Below are 12662 nucleotides of genomic sequence, written 5' to 3'. Positions count from 1 at the left end.
AGGGGAGGGTGGTAGACGTTGAAGACAGAGGTGGACAGAGGCCGCTGGGCTAAGCTTACATGAAGCTAGAAAGAGCCTTGTCGTCCAGTCCTCCCATTTCAACAGCTCCCTGAAGAAACTTGGCTTATGATTCAAAGTGAAGTTTTTAAGTGGAGGCAGGTATATAAACCTCTCAAACTTTTAGACTCGTTGAATTGTGAACATAACCATATTGGCAACTAGTTTTTTCACAGAATCCTCTAACAAGTCCGTGTGGGTGTTGTAGGATTATCTTTATTAGGTGTTGAGAGCCGCACCCTCTGAATGAGAAAACTAGGGCTTAACGTAACTTGTCCAAGGGGACTTACGTGGCCCAGGCAGGATTCAAACCTGTGCTCTCACCACTACTTCACTATCCTGCCCCTCCCTGTGGCGTAGGAAACAGGTTGGGGGTCCGAGCCCACCGCCAAGAAAGAATTCTTGAGATGTCTTTGGTGGAAAAAAAAAAGTGGTTTTTATTAAAGCAGAGGACAGGACCTGTGGGCAGAAAGAGCTGCACTGGGGTCATGAGGAGTGGCAGATTATATACTTTCAAGTTGGGAGGGGGTTAGGGATAGTGTAAGTCTCTAGGGAACTTCGGAAGCAAAGTTTCCAGGACCTTGAGGGGGCTAGCTGCTGTTAGGAAAAGGTCATTTACTACTGTCTAATAAAACTTTAGTCACGAAACCCTTCAGATGTATATTGGTGGATCATATGCTTGGGGGATGTGTGCAAACATATATCTTTGAGGGTAGAGATAAAGGAAGTTTACAAAGGAATTTTTTTTATAGATTTTATTTATTTATTTGACAGAGACAGCCAGTGAGAGAGGGAACACAAGCAGGGGGAGTGGGAGAGGAAGAAGCAGGCTCCTAGCAGAGGAGCCTGATGTGGGGCCCGATCCCAGAACGCTGGGATCACGCCCTGAGCCGAAGGCAGACGCTTAACGACTGCACCACCCAGGCACCCCTCCAAAGGAATTTTTAAAAAAGATTTATTTGTCAGAGAGCGCGCGCCCGTGCGCGAGCACAAACGGGGAGCAGCAGGCAGAGGGGGAAGCAGGCTCCCCGCTGAGCAAGGAGCCCAATGCAGGACTGGGTCCCAGGACCCTGGGATCACGACCTGAGCCAAAGGCAGACGCTCAACAGACTGAGCCATCCAGGCGCCCCTCCAAAGGAATTTTTATATGTTAAAGGAGACTTACAGGATCCTGGGGGTCGGGCTGAGATTGCTTTTTGCCCTTAACAAAGAATTAACGTTAAGGCAGCTGAGTTCCTAGAGGAAGGTCACTCTGCCTGTTTCAAGGACTCGTCGGTGGGCTGTAGGTAATAAGGAAATTTAAATTTTCTTGCCTTTGTTTCCCACATCACCTACACCTACCACCTGACTTCCTCTGTGTGAGCTGCCAAGCAGATTTGATTAAAAGTGCACAACCTGGGGGTGCCTGGGTGGCTCAGTCATTAAGCGTCTGTCTTCGGCCATGTCTTCAGGTCATGATCCCAGGCCCACTTCCCCTGCTGGTGTTCCCTCTCTCGCTGTGTCTCTCTCTGTCCAATAAATAAATAAAATCTTTTAAAAAAAGTGCACAACCTGTATTTCTTTGAAAGTCTGGAAGTGAAGCAGCCTGGAGAAATCATAAGTACATATCACATCACACGCCATCACCACCCAACAGCTGCTCCAGTCCCAGAGCCTTGTGGGTATTTGCACTTTTAATGAAGATGATGAGGGGTGAACGAACCCACAAAAGGCTGGAACTAGAAGGGACTAGAGATCATCCAGTGGTTCCAAAAGCACTGTGCCAATCTCCTGGGAAGCTTTTAAAATGTGCGGATTCCCAACTTGGTATACAGACATCAGGTGCTGCTATTACGTCATATTAAGATTCATGGACATGATAATGACACTGTAGTAATATGAGAATGTCCCTTCTTGGCGGATAGATATAAGCTGGTGTTAAGGGTCAAATACGAAGCTGTCAACAGCTGTTTTCAAGATGATCGATGTGTGTCTGTGCCTGGTGAATCTGGATGAAATCCATATGGGTTCTCACTGTATTCTTTTTTTCAACTATTCTGTAGTTTTGAACTTTGTCAAAAATCTTTAAAAAGTCCAAAGGGGAGGGACTTTTTTTTTTTAAAAAATGCAGATTCCCAGATCCCATTTCCAGATATTCTAAGTCAGTGGGTCTGTATTTTTCCATTTCCCTCCATTCTGTTGCACAAAGTTGGGTACCACTGATCTCATTCAAGTCTAGACTCTCCTCCTCACCCATTTCACAGGAGGAAAAACTGAGGAGCCAAGAGGGTGACTGATACAAGACCACCCAAGCCGATTAGTAGAAACATCAAGCATATGCAGATCTCTATTTCATCATGAAAACTTCAGCGCTCTAGCCCAGTGTGTGTGTGTGTGTGTGTGTGTGTGTGTGTGTGTGTGTGTGTGTGTGTGTAGAGGGTAGGAGAATGATAAGGGGCCCTGAGTGGAGTGGGTTGGGTGGAAGGAGGTCTCTTTGCCTCAGAAGTCAAGTGTAAACGGCCTTCTAGAGTCCCGTTGCTTTTAACACAACCTAGTGGCGATTCTTGGGTTTTTCTCATATCTATTTAAGAAAACTCTAACCAGGTCCACTTTGGTGGCCACCAATAGTTTCAAAAAAGAAAACCGGGCCCGCAGCCCCGGCGCCGTTGGCGTCCCGTCGCCATGGAGACAGACAATTCCATTCTCCCTCAAGGGGTGGTCTTGATTTTCTGTCCGTTCCCAATCCGCAGGGCGGTGCCCAGAAGTTGCTCTGAGGAGCCAGAGGGGCTTATGTAGGGCTTTCGGGCTCCTTGCAAGGAGGGCGCGGCGCGAGGCGGGTGCTCCCCGCTCCGGAGGAGGCCGGGCGTCTGGGGCCCACCCCGGGGCCCCAGGTGGTGCGGCCCGGAACTGGCGGTGGGCCCCTCGGAGCTCTGCGCCCCCCTTCGCCAGCAGGGAAGCGCGCCGGCTCCAGCCAGCCCGCGGACCTCCCGCAACCTCCTTGGGATGCCAGAGGCCCAGAGCTCACGCCAGGACCCCCGGCGATGGAAGAAGCAGCCGGTGCGCCGCACGGTCAGCCAGATCTGCCCGCCCCCGCGGCGGCCCCTGACCGTGGCCGACATCCGACCCGGCATGGAGAACGAGAGGCTGGGAGTCGTGCGGGATTCCATGTTTCAGAACCCGCTCATCGTCAAGGTGAGCCGCCCCCACGCCCGCCACCCCTCGGCGCTCGCCCCCTCGCTGGGCATCCGCGCTGCCGGGGATTCTGCCGCCAAGCCCCGGCCCCAGAGCCTCCGCGGACCTAGCGCAGTGTGGCAAGCTCCCGCCCTGGTCCAGACAGACCTGGATCTCTGTGCGGTCCCGGGCAGGTCGCGTCGCCTTTCTGCGCCTCAGTTTCCTAATCCTCAAAGTGGGATGATAATGGCGCTCATCAGAGGGAGTGATGGGGAAGGTTGACTAGGGGCCCCTGGCACAGCGCCGGACACGCGGTGAGCCCGCAGGGTTGGCTGCTGCTGTTTACCCGGGAGCCCGCCGGTGAACCCCCAGGGTGACCGACAGGGAACACGCGCCCAGACTACGTCCTTATTCGCCAGCTGCCAGCCCTCTCGGGGTGCAGGCCGCCTCCCGCCTTTCTCTGCACGCCCGGGCTGCTACGATGCAGCGAGTGCTCTGCATCTCTCCTGGGAGCATCACTTCCCAAGGTTATTTGCGTCCAATCATACTCTTACCCAGAATTACAGCCCTAAGAGGAAAGAGCCGGAAACTCTGCCCGAGCGGGCTCGCAGGCATGAACGAGGGAGGGAGCTGCGGTTTCTTAACTAGACCGTCCCCCATTTTGTTGCACCCTCCCTCACTTCCGAGGGTCCGGGACTGGTGATCACCCAAGGCTGGAGTGGCATCGCCGCACCTTCCCGGGGCCACAAGAAAAGCCAAGTTGAGGTTTGGCCCTCGGGAGCTGGGCAGGGAGCAAGTTTATCTTGTGCCACTGGGGGGCAGTGTACTCTCAAAAATGCGCACTCTGCCCGGGGTGCCAGAAGTGGAAGGAGCAGCTGGTAACCATGGATTCAGTAACAAAGTATCTGAACGCCGGTGCATTAGAGCCCAGCGGTTTTTGTTGTTGTTTTGTGGGGGGTTTTGTTTGTTTTGGTTCAGGGAACCTGGGCTTTCTTAACATCGTGCTAGAATTAGCTGAGTTCACTGGCTCCTATGAAAACAGTGACTCTCTCCTCTTGCTTTCCCCAAACTTTGTTCCTGGCACCCCCCACCGCGGGGACGGGGTTGGGGGGAAACTGGCTTATCACACTAGCACCCTTCCATTTAATGTGCTCCTTTTCTTAGCATTCCCCCCCCCCAAGTGGAACAAGGTCCTTTATTTATATCTAGGTGCGAAGAGCCACTCAGCAGACAGATGGGACAGATGGGACAGATGGGGCTCAGCATGCTGGGATCAAGGGGAGAATCCAGTCCTCCACCTGATCCGCGGCTGCATTAGTGTTAGGTCATCACTTTCAGGTAGGCAGGTACTAGTGGGCCAACTCTTCTGCTTACATATGAAATAAACAGCGTTATAGAGTTATTCGTATTCGGTGAATTAGTGTGAGATGCCCACCCCAGCTGTATAGGGTTGACCTTTGAAGAATTTGGATTTGATCTTATCTGGGCCCATTTATATGCAGATTAAAAAAAATACCGTGTAGTACTGTAAATGTTTTTTCTCCTCTTTCATTTTCTTTTTTTGTTGTTTTAATATATTTTTAAAAATTTTAAATTTAAATTCAATTAATTAACATAGAATGTATTATTGGTTTCAGAGGTAGAGGTCAGTGATTCATCAGTGTTCTATAATGCCCAGTGCTCATTACATAATGTGCCCTCCTTAATGTCCATCTTCTTTGATTTTCTTAATAACATTTTTTCTCTCACTTACTTTATTGTAAGAATACAGTATATAGTACATATAACCTACCCAGTATGTTAACCGACTGTTGGCTGTAAGGCTTCTGCTCAGCAGAGCTGTTAGTAGGTAAGTTTTGGGGTAGTCAAGAGTTATAGTGGTGGGGCGCCTGGCTGGCTCAGTTGGTAGAGCATGTGACTCAATCTCGGGGTGGTGAGTTCAAGCCCCACACTGGGCATAGAGCTTACTTAAAAAAAAGTTATAGTGGAGTTTGCAGTGCTCGGGAGTCTGTACCCCTAACCCTCTGCCTTGTCCAGGGGTCAACTATATACACACACACACATATATATACATACATACCTATAGGTATATGCATATGTATATACATGCATGAATTACACATACACATACATTTTGTTCATATGTACACACGTATACACACATGCATATATGTATAGTGTATATATAATACACACATATGAGTAAAAACCTCCCCTCTTTCTTTTCCTTTTGCTCACCCTATATATATATCACGAAGGACAATATTTGGCCTCTGGATGGCACTAGCTGAACAGCTTCCAGAATGAATTCCATCCCTGATTCCCGAACCTGTACTGAATTCAGGGTTGGAGGATGTGCAGATGACCGGCCCACAGCTGGGGGTTCTGTCTTCAAGGCAGGAGAGGAAGAGCAGGACCGCCCTGGCCGGTGGTGACCCAGCCCGAGCAGCAGGGGGCCACTTCCAGGCTTGCTCCGGTGATGGGGTGATGGTGCCTGGCTCTACTCGGGTCAGGGACAGCTAGCCTTTCCTCTCTACTTTCCTCCCTCTGGTTCTTGATGGGCTCTAAGCTCTCTTTCTGTAGCAGTTAAGATTAGGTCCACATTTCAATAGTTGCCTCTGCTACAAGATTTTCTACCAAAATCTGGCCTAAGTCAAAGTCGCAGAGACATGGAGAGCAAGAAGGAGCCTTGACTGTGACCTTTCCCAGACCCTCCTTACACACGGGTACACTGAGGCCATCTGTGGTGGACTCTTGGCACAAGGTGATGGCAGAGCCTGCGTCAGAAGCTGCATTCACTGGCTCCCAGCCCAGCAGCCCAGCATTATTTTCCCACCCCAAACAGCTTCCTGTCTTTAAATGAAATTTAAATGATGAAAACACTTTGGGATTTTTGGCTTTAAAGCAAAGAAGATTTGAAAGCATTCAAGATTGTGGAGCCTTTAAAAAACTATTTTTTTTAATATGTCGCTGGGATTCTGTTGAGGCTTGGCTTGTGGATTTCTTCACTGTGGCACGCCAGGGGCACAAGCCACGCTTCCAGACCCCCACGTGAGCACGTGCCTTCTCGTGTGTGGTAGAGGCGGGAGTGCCCCCTCCCGAGGGCGTCTTTAAGAGAATGAGGACGAAGGATATTTTGGTCTCGTCTAAAGTGTGAACCTGAAGTTTGCATCTATATTGAAAAATATACCACCTTAGGAATACTCATTGATTCCACCATATGGGGGGGGTTGCTCAGATTGTTTTCTCCAGTGAAGAGGATCAGGATTTGTTTAATTTAAAATGCAGACACACCGTCTGAACAAACCCAGCACTGCTATTTCACACCCATGGAATTTACCAGGACGTATACACATCAGTTATTCAAAAACGTGTCTGCAAGATGCCACAGTAACCAAGTGAAAAGTGAAAAACTCAGACATCCAAGCAGGTATTTTAACTACAAATGCTCAGCAACTCCTTGCCTCATTTAGAATCAAGCCAACTGGTTATTAGTGGGACTGATTGAATCAGCTGGGTGTTTTATGTGGCCGCAAAGGGACGTAAATATTTTCCGTTAGAAAGGGCTTCTACTCTATTGCATAAAGTGACATGCAGTTAGCCAGTTTTCCTTCAAATGTGACTCTCCGGGAAGAATAAAATTAAATCGAGAAAGAACCAAGCTTCTTTCTGCTTGATTCCCATTCCCTCACAATTCTGTGACTCAACACAGGATCCTGCTACAATAGCCTTCAAGTTTCCTTCACAGAAGCTGTCAGGGTGCACCCTGCCTGCCATCGGAACTCAGCTGATATCCTGTCAATACAATTACAGGGGAGAGACTGCCTGGTTTGCTCCACTGACAGCCTTGAATCTTCTGTTGCCCTGGAGAGGCAGGCAAGGTACAGGGGTGGAATTTATTGAACCGATCACCCTTAGAAAGTGCACATGATCATGGCACCCGATTTTTTCATAATTTATTACTGACTTTGTTTTTCTGTGGGGATTCATGTCACAAATAAGAAGGGCATGCATTTGTGAAATAGAGTCGTAGAGTCATATCATCTGGGGCGGGAAGGAGGCTTACAGACATCCAGCCCAATTTTTTTTTTTTTTTGAGGATGTTAAGGCCCAGGGAGAGGAAGAGACTCATCCAAGGTGCCCTCTGATCTGGTCACAGAAGTGGGGTGAGATTCCTGTCTCCTGACTTCCGGCCCCATGCTCTTCTGGCCACGTTACATAACCAATTAACGACAACCCACATTGGTTACTTCTATATAGCAGGCAGTCGAGAAACATTCACCGATGAATCTGATTCCAACATCATTTTCCTCAACATTCCTTCCAATGTGGGCTCTGCTAATTTCCCGGAATTTGTTGACAGCCAAGAAGTGTTTATTGAATGTTTTCTACGTGCCCAGCACCATTCTAAGCTCTCCTGGGAGGCCGGGGTGGGGGGGTGCATAGAAACAACTTCAGATCTCAGCCCTTGCCCTGCCCACAAGCCACAAGCGTTAACCGTTTAGCTGGGGAGACGGAGTGTATGTGTACATATTGCTCGGCACAGCACCTGCCTTGAAGCAAACTCTCAGGAAATGAGCTCTTACTGTTGCAAGCACACACACACACACGCACAGGCACACACATGCGTAGTAGGATAAGCAATGGCCTGGGTCACTCCTTGCACGTTTCAGGTGCATTGCACCAGCCAGAGAGTCCAGATTTAGGGGGAGGAAGGCCTGAGCAGGACTCGGTGGGCTTAATGAAGAAACAAACCTGGAGCTGGACCTTGAAGGGTGGAGTTAGAATCTGATCAGGGGCAGACTAGGAAAAATTCAGCCCTCTGGGGCCAAATGATTTCACCATCCTTAGATCCTAAGTGTTCGAAAGTTTCCACCTCAAATGGAGTTCTGGTTTTTCGAGACTGGGCGCCGCTGCTGGGATCATGATCATTATCATCATGAGGAAGCATTTATTTAGAGCCAGTGTGTTCAAATTGGATGCTGTACAACGTTAGGCAACCACGCCGTGCCCACTAATGGCTTAACATCTCTAATAAATATTGATGCTGGTGAACGTAAATGCATAGAGACAGACGCAAAGAAGGCGGGCAGACAAACACAGTTGTACAAATATCCCAGCGTGGGTCCGTATTTTTATTATGTTTGAGTAAAATCTGGCAATGTGAACACTCGGCTTCATCTGCTGAAGAGAATATGCCTCTCATTGCTCAGATCCTTACATTCCATTATGATGTAACAGGAGAAAATGAAACGTTACGAGGCGGATGAAGGACTGAGCTGCCCATCCTAACGGCCCCTCTCGGCTGGCCAGTAGGTAGGGTTCATTTCTCCAGGGAAAGCTGTGGATTGCTCTCTCTCTCTCAGTCCTTTGTACTTTTTTCTTCTTTTTAAATCAAAGCCTCCCGTTCCCGGTGCCCAGTCACACTGTTCGGTGAGCAGGGGCTGAAGCAGTGAACCAATCTTGCTCAGCCTCTAGCCTTTTCAGAAAGCCAAGTTGCTCCCTCCTGGCTTTTCACTATCCCCTGGGGCGGCTGCCTCAATGGAGGAGCCCACCTTCCTCCGTCCCTCTGGAGAAGGGGTGCTTTGGCTTTGAAACGTTAATGCAAAGAAGCCCGCGGAATTGGGGTTCCTCCGCTGTGAACCCAGCCACCTTCTGATGATGTGGCTCTCAGAACACTGCAAAGTGATGGGAAGGCCAGTCCCCCAGGAAGAGTGCTGAATCCATGGTGAGCAAGTCAGCAGTGACTTCCAGCACCTTCCAGAATCTTCCAGGCTCAAGTGTTGTTCATTGTATAATTCAGGCCGCTTCTCCTTTTTTTGAAAGACAAGGTGTTCTTGATTTACAACCGATCCTGTGGACAAAATTTCCAATCCCGGTTTTCAAGATGTGCAGCGGTCTCCGGAAGCATTGGGGTTCCCATAAAATGTCTTGGTCACACCTGTTTTAAGAAAATGCATCTTCAGCTGTTTAAAAAGTGTAATGAAAAGGAAACTCCGTTAAATGTGTTCTATATGAAATGCTCACACGGGGCCACCAGCTCACTAGCGAAGGGGTCGACTAGTTTGGGGGCTATTAGTTCTGTGTTTGAGCTGGAGCTGTGGTGAACGTGTCACAGACAGGGAGGATTGTTACCAAGCACAGATCATTCTGGGCTCTCAGGCTGGGCAAATCCGTGCGTGCGGGACGGCGTGCACAGCTCTGCCACAGCCCCCGGGAGCTGGGCTCCGTTCAAACTCAGACCCATTGCTCTTGCTTCAGAACCTTCTGGCTGGTCAGGCAAAAATGAGCGAATGCACAACACAGTCTCAATCACAGTGCGTTGTGGTTGGTTTTACTGTATATTGTAAATGTTGCGTGCTTCTTGTCTGACTTTTGTATTTGTAAAAAAAAAAAGAGAGCATTTGTTGTCACTGGTAACAATTCAACTCTCCATGAAATTGCTCCTTGACTCTCCTTTCAAGCTCCTGAGTCAATGAGGGCTGTGAGCACAATTCCAGGCTGTAGCTTGTTCTCCTACAATCACACACACACACACACACACACACACACACACACACACACACAGAGGTAGTCATAACCAGGCAGATAGGGGACTGCAGCCACCTCCTGGACAGAAAGTCCGGCATTGCGGACGGCAGCCTCTGGATCCAGGCAGATCCAAGGGTGAGCTCTGTCTCAGCCACTTTCTTGGGAACGTTCCTTACCTTTGAGCCTCCGTTTCCTGTCTGTAAAGTGGGTGAGAGCAGCTGGCACCTGGCCATGGGGGACTCGTGAGGGTTGAGATGACAGGTATGCCGGGCCCAGAAGTGCCCACTTTTGTGACTTTTCCATTATTCTGATCCCAGATATTTGTGTCCCGCAAAACAAAGTTCTTGTTCCCATCCATTGACTTTAAAGTACATGTTGGAAATATAAACTTATAAAATAAACTTATAATGAGACAAATCCGCCCAAGAGCTGCTTTGTTCCCCCTTTGCGCTCTTGTTGAAAAATATTGTTACCCACAGATGGTAACCACACTTGCCGTGGTGAGAATTTCGTAGTGTGTATAATTGTCAAATCGCTATGTTGTACGCCCGAAACCAGTATGATATTATATGTCAACTCCACTTCAATAAAAGAAAAATACTGTCATCTCCCTCATCTCGAGTTTCTTGCAACCGTGCGCCCTGGCGCTGGTGAGCACGCCTTGGCTGAGGGTGAGGACAATCTGGTTTCTAGCTCTCTGGAGGGTCCTTGGGCAAGTGGCATGAAGTCTGAGCCTTGGTTTCCTCATCTGTGAAGTATGGGTGCTGCTACCTGCCTCGCTGGTGTCAAGGATGCCACGAAGACGGATTTAAATGAGACGCCATCTTACAGAACACACGATGACCTTCCGGAACCAGCCCAGGGCTTCTCAACTGAGGGAGGAGCTTCTGCTCCCCAGGGAACATCTGGTCACATCTGGGGGCCTTCTGGGTTATCACCGCTGGGCTGGTGTTGCTACTGGCATCGAGTGGGCAAAAGTCGGCAATGTTGCTCGGCATCCTCTCACGCGCCTCCAACCCCCACAGCAGGGAACCATCTGGTCCCAAATGTCAACGGTGCCGAGACTGAGGAACCCTGAGTCAGAGAACGACCACGTGGAGAATTCACGGTTGGCTCCCCCGTGGTCCGAGGGCTCTTGAAACCCAATATAAAGACTGTAGAAATGAGACTGTTCTAATGCTTCTCTCTCTCGTTTGCCTTTGTTTCCCCTCCCACACATTTTATGGCAATTTTTAAATTAATTGATTAATTAATTAATTTTTGGAGAGAGGGAGCGAGAGCATGAGCAGGCGGGGGGGGGGAGGGTTTGGACAGAGGGAGAGGGAGAGAGAGACTCTTAAGCAGGCTCCATGCCCAGCATGGAGGTGGACGCAGGGCTCGATCTCATGACCCTGAGATCATGACTTGAGCCGTAATCAAGAGTTGGATACTCAACCGACTGAGCCACCCAGGCACCCCATTTTATGACAATTTTAAATCTCCCCCTTTCCCTCAATTACAGCTTCCAAAAGTCGCTTTTGCCTGGGGCCTATCTCCAGCCTCACCCACATTGTAGTTAAAAAAATAAATAAAAAGCATTTCCAACAATCCATGCAGTGGGGCTCAATAATTCATCGGATACACTACCTGGCGTGGGGCCGCTTCGCTGAGTAACCAGGGACTTCCACACAAGCCTGGTTTTCCTGGTGCCCACCTTCCAAGGGTTCGGTTTGGTTTTTGTCAGCATAAACTCATCTAGGATTTTAGACGGAACTGATCTGGTGCCCCAGAAATCAAGCTCACGGTGGGCCAGAGCCCGTCATAGCATCGCCCTCATGCTGTCATTGTGGCACGAAGTACGGCATTTCAGGGAAGAGAATAAATGTGCTTAATAAAGAAAACAGCTGTATTTTTCCACCCAATAATTTAAAGACATACCAGCGTTCCGTCAAGAAACTGACTCGTGGGGGTCAATGAGCAGAACGGTCAACCTGCGTACCACACGGGGTGTCGGGGACAGCGGCCGGCCAAAACCACTGTAGAAAACACATGAGCCCGAAAGGAGGACTTTCGATCTTTTATATGAACCAAACAATACATGTTTGGGAGACCAATGAACTCAGAAGGGTAGAGGATTGATTTCTTTGCCTGGATCAAAATCTTTTGGGTTGGCCCAGAGGAATAAAAGTGGAGATTCAGAAAGTCTTGGATTGCAGGGCCCGGCATCAGTGAAAGGCCACACCTTGGCAGGTGGCCCATCACGCCACGGTACCAGAGAAAAAAGCCCTAGTAAGCTTGGACGCCACAGCCCCCCACAGCCGTGGGGCCACCCAACGAGACGCTGAGAGAGGTGATGATTTTTTTTTTAAGTGTTATTGTTAAGTCATCTCTACACCCAACGTGGGGCTCGAACCAACAACACTGAGATCAAGAGTCGCCCGCTCTTCTGACTGAGCCAGCCAGGCGCCCTGAGAGAGGTGGTCTTCAGGCTATCACATTTCGGTTGAGGGAATTAGAAAATTTGCTGGGAGCTTTGTCGGACAACCTTATTGGGCAGTGGTGAGTTTGTCTTGCCACATTCAAGTGCCATCTTAATGTTCCCATGGTGTAGAACTGCATTCATATCCCCCTCTGTCCCCCAGGGGGTCTTTCAGGACAGAGAGGTTGGCTTGCTTATTTGTTTGTTTGTTTATTTTTTAGTGTGTATCTGAGACTGTTAATGGGCCCATCAATCACTGAATGAATATTTAGTAAGCCCCTACTGTGTGCAGGGCACTAGTGGAAACGTAAGAAGTTTCCACGGATTCGTTTCCAAGAAGTTTATGGTCTGGTGAGGGGAGGAGCAGACTTTGCACACCACAACCAATGACAGAAGTTTCTAAAGGTGAAGGGGAGGTGAGGGGAGGCGAGAGTAGCCATATGTCAGAGCTTGTGCCCCTGGGCCG

At 49.2% G+C, this 12662-nt stretch overlaps 1 protein-coding gene across 1 annotated transcript in view; it reads left to right on the top strand.

Annotated features, from left to right (window-relative positions):
- The first annotated feature begins 3039 nt into the window (after positions 1–3039).
- CFAP77 (cilia and flagella associated protein 77) overlaps positions 3040–12662 on the top strand; it is a 125857-nt gene continuing 116234 nt past the window's right edge. The window contains exon 1 of the mRNA XM_045770963.2: positions 3040–3228. Within this exon, the coding sequence (XP_045626919.1) occupies positions 3040–3228 (189 nt within the window). The remainder of the gene's footprint in view (positions 3229–12662) is intronic.

The sequence above is a fragment of the Ursus americanus genome, chromosome 18 (assembly GCF_024610735.1).
Source record: "Ursus americanus isolate L20-20 chromosome 18, mUrsAme1.1.p, whole genome shotgun sequence".
Lineage (NCBI taxonomy): Eukaryota > Metazoa > Chordata > Mammalia > Carnivora > Ursidae > Ursus > Ursus americanus.
The sequence above is the reverse complement of the archived record's forward strand: the minus strand, read 5'-3'. Positions and strand labels throughout refer to the sequence as shown.